Consider the following 7,862-nt stretch of genomic DNA (forward strand, 5'->3'; position numbering starts at 1 on the left):
CAATTTATTTTTATTTTTACAATTTTATTAACGAAAAAATAATACAAATATCATTTTATTCAAACAGAATATTCGTTTATTCACAAACCTCAAAAAATTCACATTCGCTTTATGACAATAACAGTGGGATGACGAGTAATACTACACTGACACAGAATATCGACACAGTCAACCAACACAGTGGGATGGCTGGTGATGTGTGCTGGTGATGTGTTATGTACACGTAAGCAAAAGTCAAGAGACCATTTTTCTTTTCGTTTCTGTTTCTGCAATCAAAAACCCTTATTACCTTCTCGAGCGCTCTCTCTCTCCTCCACTACTACTACTGGAAATCGAAAATTGGAATAACCCAAATTCATTCTCCCAAAATTTCTACCCCCAAAATCAATCCCAAATAGGTTGACACCAAGCGAAACCCATTTCCTATTCGTTGTTCCCCATCTTCAAAACGAGTCAAATGTGATAAAGATCAAGTCTTTGGACTCTCAAAGATGTGTCACCAGGTAAATTGATTTGTTGAGGTTTCGTTTGTTAATTTGATCTAATTGATTGATTGGTTGATGTAGTGTCGACAAAGAATATCCCGTTTGTTGGCTAAATGCAAGAACCAGAGAAATAATAATAAGCTTTGCTGTATCAAATATTGCCAACAATGCCTCTTGAATAGGTTTGATTCCAATTTCATTTTCTTGTTGCGAGATTTGTTTCGATTTATTTACATTCTGTCTTAAAATAAATTGTTTGTTCACTCATTGGTTGTTAAATAAATTTATTTGCATTTATTTACATTGCAACTAAATTGTCTTAAATTCCATTTTGTTTAGGACATTATTTTGGCCGTGAATCTGAATTATAAGGGTAATTGACAGTTTGTTAACGATTTTGTGGGGTAAAAGGGAGGGAGTTCCTGCTATGACAGTTTGTTCTTAAGGTGCTATGATATGAAATTTATAGTTTTGCTACATTTGTTTGTATAAACATCATACACTATACAATTATACCCTGTGTATTGTTATACAATGGGATTGCTGAAGATTCAATTTTCTTCTCTTCAATTGTACAGTATATGCTTGCTTCTCTGAATGCATGCGCACAAGAGGTTGGAATGCGAGAGTGGGGAAATGGTGGTCCTGGCAATTTGATGCAGAATCCTGAAGAAACAGAATTTTTTAAAAGTGATGGGTCTTGGAATATGGCATATTTTTTCTTGAATGGTACTCTTGTATGTTGCTTCTACATGGGGAGAGGCTGTGTATGACGGCATAAACCATATTTTGGGGGACTGGAGTAAGCAATTTCTGGGAAATTGGCAGGGATGCACTGGCACTATGGCACCGAATCTCATCCATCTGAGTTGACTGCTGGTTACTACAATACCTCTATCAGAGATGGATACCTCCCCATAGCTCGCCTCTTTGGTAGGTATGGAGTGATCTTATGCTGTGTTGGCTTTGAAATGAGAGACTCGGAGGAGAAGCAGATGCATCCACTCAGCAGTTCAGAAGGGTTGCTTAGACAAATTCTGTTGGCTGCCAGGGCATCTGATCTACCTCTTGATGGTGAAAATTCTGCAGCAAGACTCAAACCAGTCATTGCAGCAGGTGCTGAAGATGTCCAGGTTTTATTCAGACGGTCTTGACGAGCTGTTCTTCTCCTTCAACTTTGTGAGAATGGGGCAGACTCTATTTGAACGTGATAACTGGACCTGCTTCACTGAATTTGTGAAGCAGATATCACATGGTAGTAATTTTCAGGCCAAGCTAAATTTTGGAGGGAGTGAATTATGCTTGTCCACATCAACAGCTAAGAAGGTCTGAGTTGCACTTGCATATTGTTGAAAGCCTTTTTCTCAGTATCATCAACTGAAGCTGTATACATTGATTTGACGATCATTTGAGATCTTGTTCATTACAGAATTTGTAACCTTTCTATACTGTTTCCAAAGAAGATGTAACTAAGCCTTCCTGATTTTTAAGAAGAGGATGGCTTTTTCTCAGTGTTTACACTCTTGAAAAATCAATTGGATCTTTTGTCTCTTTGAGTAGTGTTAATTCACTAAATCATTTTTTGCAATTTCTGACTGAAAACAAAATTAATGCCGCAGAATGAAATACAATTGCAAGTTGTTTATCCAGAGGCTTTAAACGCAAATATCAAAATGTCAATTACTCCCATGTTAACACCTCTGCAGTTCGCTTTCATTAGTTTCATATAAACACAATTGTCAATATCTTGAAAGTTTTACAACAGATATCCTTGATATCACCATCAACATAAATACATAATCTCTAACTGTTTCAAAAATCAGCGTTACAGTGTTACACCAACACTTATCACCAATTTGGATATATGTAAGTTAAAAGATTTCAAAGACATACATACACCCAAAGTTGGACACAGACAGAGATCTATAAATTGATTGAACTGAACTGACTGCTACAAATAATGTCACTCAAAAAAACTTATGGACTCTCACATTTTTAAAGTTATTTTACAGACGTCAAATATCAAGGTTGATGAAATGAGTTTCCGTCATGCTCACGGTGGCCATCAACTGGCAGAGTTATCACAGGAATATCTAAGCTAGTACCTGTTGCCTCGGGCATGATCACTCTCACTCTATAACTCTCTTCAACAACCAAGTGACCAACTCCAGCTGCAACACTCCATTCTCAGAGAGAGCTATTTATGTAAAGGGTACGTTTTTGTTGTTGTTTTGTTGTTTAAAACTTCAATCTTTTTTTCGTCGATTTGTACTTCATATGGGTTTTTAGGCTTTGATTTGAAATTTTGAGTTACTGGTTTTCTGACAAGAAATGTGTTTCTGAACTGTGAAATCTTGCGAACATAAAGTTCATCTCCTTAATTCAATTAAGGTACCCCTCTAAGATCATAAAGAGTTACTAATGCATTCATGTAAATCATATAAATCACTAATAATAATGTAAAACCATACGTTCTTAAAATAGATCAAACAATTTGAAGGTCTTAAATATCCTTAACAAATCAGTAGACAGGGGTTGAAACATCATTGCCTAAATCAGAAGCAAACTACTATGAGCTCCTACTTAAAACCTAACACGACAGTAAATTAAATATTGTCTAAAACCATAAACAAAGGACTAAATCTTTGTAACTTAAGTCCTAAACAATGCACTCGAATACTTGACTTTTAATAAGCCAATCAGCCATACTCTGATATGCTTTTTCTGTCAAGTGAACTCCATCCCAATTTATATATTGATCTGGAACAGAACATGCAAAAACTCCTTCCATCCCGCACATACTCATCAAACTAAAGTTGTAGTCACCTCCAGTTCCGCAACATACTTTTAGAATAGACTTTGTTTCAAATCCTAAAATTCAGAAAAAGAAACGAAGTTAATATTAGAATTAATTCATTAGTACTTGACATTGCTTCAGACATATTCAGTGTATAAACTTACCAAGTTGTGGAGCATTGGTAAGAACCCATTCAGCAGCTTGATAGTAATCAGCATACACTATTGCCACATTAGGGTACTCTAACCTTAACTGTTGCAAGGCATTTTGTAGATACTGATTGTGATACCTGGCAAAAGTGTTAAGACCCTTCAAACAACCTTTGTCATCGTAAGAAGTTGAATCGTTGTTTTTAAAGAGCGTAAGGTACATAGGTGAGCATCCAATTGGAAAATTCCCAGGAACAACTAATCGAGTAGCTCCAAGGTCAATCAGTTTCTGCATCCAGCACCCAATATCAAAGCAATTTCAGTTAGTCTTTTGCATGCTAGCTTAAATTAATTATACGTAGTAAATCAGCAATACATATATCTCCAAACAATATTATTGATATATATAACTAAATCTTACCTTGGCAACGTCTCTGATGTTGTTAACCACAAGAGGCACTAAAGCAGTGGCATCCTCAATGCTTTTACCTTGTAAAAAGGCATAGTTGTAATCATTACCTCCAGTTTAAGCCCACCATGAAGAGAGACCCTTTGAGTATGTTATATGTCTCGCAATCTACAAATAACCAATAAAAGAAATAAATTAGTTATGAGACTGTACAAGTATTCAAAGTTCATATAAAATTCAATAGTATGATAAATCTCATTACTTTTGGCAGTCTCACAGAGGTTCTGGTAATGGGCCAAGAACCAATCCAGTTGAACAAGAAGAGAGCTATTGGTGACTGGTGAAAGAATTCCGTTCTGAAGCAAGACTGAAGTGTTAAGTGCTGTTGATCCTGCTACAAAAAATTCACTCCATGATTGAATGAAACAGCAGGTTCACCAGGTTCCAGGTACGGATTCGAAGTAGGTAAACCAAGTTCCAGGTACGGCTTCGGAGTAGGTAAACCAAGTGCTTGTGCTGCAAAATCATCAAATTAACACACACGAAAATGACTAAACTGCATCTACAATATAAGGTACCCAATGATATATCAACAAACGATTAATAAGTGTCTTAGGGAAATCCATCTTGTGGTAGTTCAGTTATGGGTGCCAGTATTCTTGGGAGGTTCGTGTACCAAAAGCCTCCAAAGAATAGAGACGTTGATGTTTGTGAGAGCTACTTTAATCCAATCCATCCAAATACTATTAAACCCAAATTTATTTAAAACAGCACACATATACAAATTCTCCCATTAGTCAACATACTCACCACGCATGGCAGTTCACAAACCCAAGAGTATACCATGCATGCAACGTGTTAAAAAGGAAATTTTAAATAAACATACACTTACCAATAAAATCAATCATAAGACGACCATTGGAGCATCGACCAGTGGGTTCACCAATAAGTTTCTGACCATAAGGGTTGTGGGCGCAAGGAGAGCGTGGACCAGCAGGCTCAAGGATCTGATTTCCAGTATCTGAAATTGAGTCGCCAAACTGAAAAATCCCATCGTACTTGCATCTTTGTGGTTCTGGTTGTGGTCTAAGGGGGCGTGGCTGTGTTCTTGATCTGTGGGTACGTGCATCACATTGAAGAAGGGCAATAAAAAAACTTGACAGAACCAAAAAGAGAACTAAACTTGTCTTCGCCATAATTGAACTAAGATTTAATATTGGTACGGTAGAGGGTGAAGCTTGTATTTATATAGACATAAGGGGATTAAGGGGTGTCCTAGTTTTAACAGGATTATACACTCATTAAAATTCGTTGTCCTGATGATGCTCGAATTCTCCCTAGATGACAATTAGGATTTAAAACTTCTACTTGGAGTGGTCGAGTGGAATATTCCAAGTAGATAATTTGGACTTTTGGATCCAACGTGATAGACCAATTTTCAATTTTGTGAGTGTAAATATGTAATGTCCAGTTTTACAAAAGTATTCCGTAATAGTAAAGTTAGAAGTAAAATACGGCGATAAAAATTAAGAGTCCTAATCCATTATAATTTTATTGATGAGTACAGAATAATAGAGAAGTAACCAACATTTATGAACCAGTCTACAAATTAATGACCACCACAGATCCAATTGTAACTATTCTTGAGGAGTTTTATACAAAGGAAAAAAATGAAAACTGAAAAGCCGATGGTAAAATGGCACTGATATATCACGATTACAAAGCATTTTAACCCATTTAGCAACTCCTGATTCTTGAGTATCAAACCAAGAAACACGGCTTCCTTGTGTTGATAAGTAAATGGGGCAGAATAAAAGACGGCAATCCTGTAGCACAGCTTGGAAGAACTTACTGCATTCCCTTCTTCGTCATTGTCCAAAAAGCAGCATTATATCGATTCTGCAATACATAGAAGAGAATTGCACAAGGTCCTTTGGCTATTAAACATTCATGGTTAGACAGTTTGAAGAAATGTTTGGGAAAAATGAATTCTGTGAAGAGACTAGAAGATTTCCACCTGGAGCCTAAATTTTTTTAGGTAAACTATCAGTCATATCTAAAGCACAAAAAGTAAGTAAAATGTAAAATGAGCCAATAAGGCTGCTAGATGCGGTTTGTGCAGGTAAAATAAATCTGATTGAACCATTATGAATACAAAAGCATGCTTCCTACACAACCCTTTCTAAACAAGCACACATATATAAACAGCCTTACTTGCATCATAGCCTGAGGATTTGCATCTATTGTAATATTAGTCCTATTGGGCCTATACTTGGGCCCAACCTATGTACACTGTAACTCTGTTATTATAAATAGAAGATGGGTCTTACTTTGAGACCTAACTTTTACTGTCTCTCTTTCTACATGGTATCAGAAAAAAACAGGAAGAGAGAAGTAAGGAGATCAAACCCTAGTCACCACCCTTAGCCACCACCCTAGCCGCCACCCCCTTCCTTCTTCCCCGCTCGGCGACGATATTATATTAGCTGACGACGTGCGCTGAGTCGCTCATCCGAAATACTGACTTTTCTTTTCCTCATTGTTTTCGGTAGGTTTCCTACGTTTATCACGGTTTTTCCGGTAGGTTTCGGCGTTTATCACATTTTTCCCAAGCGGGTTTCCGGGCGATTATAACTTTTTTCTCACATCAAGGTACTATTCTTTGCACTATATCCCTTATCATGACGGATAACGACTCTAAAGGTACGGATGATGTCTCCTTGTTGAATAATTTCTCTTCTTCAAGAAAATTACTACCGCTTTCTTCTTAATGGGAAATTTCCACTCTTGGGCTCGTTCGTTTCGCTTTATTTTTGGGGGCCAAAGGGAAGATGGATTGGCTTGTTCCCAACAAGATGATTTGTCCAATTAATACGAGACCACCTACAATAGTTGGTCCATGACCAACTGTATGATTCTAAGTTGGTTGTTCAACTCTATGGAGCCCGATGTCTATGAGATGTTTACCTTTTATGAGGCCGCTGATGGTTTGTGGGTCGCTTCTCTCCGAAATGTATGCTACTACTTAACAATGAGGTTGAATTTATGAGCTCTACCGTGAGTCAGTTAGATTTAGCTACCACGAGGGGGCTCTTTACGTCCTTTAGCTTACTTTGGGTACTTGAAGAAGCGCTGGGAGGAGCTTTCTACTTACACTTCCCTATCCAGTATTACTGGTATGACACCTACTATTATGGCCGCTCTTCAGAAGCGTGAGGAGAAACAGAGAGTTCATCAGTTCCTTATTGGTCTTCACTCTGATTTTGAAGCCATTCGCACTCAAGTTCTCAATACTGCACCTCTTCCATCTCTTGGTGAGGCGTATGCCATTATTGAGAAACATGAGCGTCGTGTTCGGATTACTTCTTCTCCAGTGGTTTCTGATGCACCGTCTTCTGCTGATCAGATGGCGTTTGTTGCTACTACTTTCGACCCCCGTGGGTCTTCTCGGTGCTTTTAGTTCTCTTGTTCCATCCGGGAACACTCGTGGACGCTTTTGCGATCATTGCAAGGGCAGTGGCCACCTTATTGATAGTTGCTATCAGTTGCATCCAGAGCTTCGTCCCAAGAGGGGGTCGAGGGGCTTAGGAGGCAGCAAACCTCGTATTGCAGCTATTGCTGATATTTCTGGTAGTCATCATTCAGGGGGAGTTTCTGAGGATTCTCGACTTTTACCCAAAGACAGTTGATCGAAATTATGCATGCTATGTCTCTACGGGGGACATCTAGTACTTCGCCATGATCACGCCCGCGGTGTACACCTATCGCGTTCCATATTCGTTCCCCGCTCCATCCGGTTTGGGTCCTTGATTCCGGCAAATGATCATATGGACCGTGAGTCTAGATTATTGTCGATAGCACACCCCTTTTCACATCATGTCCGCTTTTCATGGATGGCTCATACACCACTATTACCCGTAAAGGTACCTTGTTCGATTATCCCCTTTATCTCTTTAGAGTCGGTCTTACATGTTCCTCACTTAGCACTTAGCCACGTTATCCGTTAGTCGCCTTGCTAAAGA

General features: G+C 38.3%; 1 protein-coding gene and 1 long non-coding RNA gene across 2 annotated transcripts; one reads left to right on the forward strand and one right to left on the reverse strand.

Moving 5' to 3' along the window:
- Positions 1-250: 250 nt before the first annotated feature.
- Positions 251-4,209, forward strand: LOC147478762 (uncharacterized). The gene is made up of 4 exons (XR_015208206.1): positions 251-503; positions 567-667; positions 825-2,697; positions 4,112-4,209. It is a non-coding gene; the product is annotated as an uncharacterized LOC147478762 (long non-coding RNA).
- LOC147478763 (GDSL esterase/lipase At5g03980-like) lies at positions 2,941-3,953 on the reverse strand. The gene is made up of 3 exons (XM_086583310.1): positions 3,853-3,953; positions 3,447-3,720; positions 2,941-3,356 (listed from the first exon to the last, which is right to left on the reverse strand). The coding sequence occupies exons 2-3, from the start codon at positions 3,652-3,654 to the stop codon at positions 3,145-3,147; spliced, it is 420 nt and encodes a 139-aa protein (XP_086439436.1). The 5' UTR covers positions 3,655-3,720; positions 3,853-3,953; the 3' UTR covers positions 2,941-3,144.
- Positions 4,210-7,862: the final 3,653 nt, after the last annotated feature.

Source organism: Coptis chinensis, chromosome 9 (genome assembly GCF_015680905.1).
Source record: "Coptis chinensis isolate HL-2020 chromosome 9, ASM1568090v1, whole genome shotgun sequence".
Taxonomy (NCBI): Eukaryota; Viridiplantae; Streptophyta; class Magnoliopsida; order Ranunculales; family Ranunculaceae; genus Coptis; species Coptis chinensis.

Excerpts from the sequence above, each read along its gene's own strand:
- LOC147478763 (XM_086583310.1), bottom strand. The coding sequence starts at position 3,654 with ATGTACCTTACGCTCTTTAAAAACAACGATTCAACTTCTTACGATGAC. Across the intron at positions 3,357-3,446 it reads TACCAATGCTCCACAACTTG|GATTTGAAACAAAGTCTATT; the intron begins GTAAGTTTATAC and ends TCTGAATTTTAG.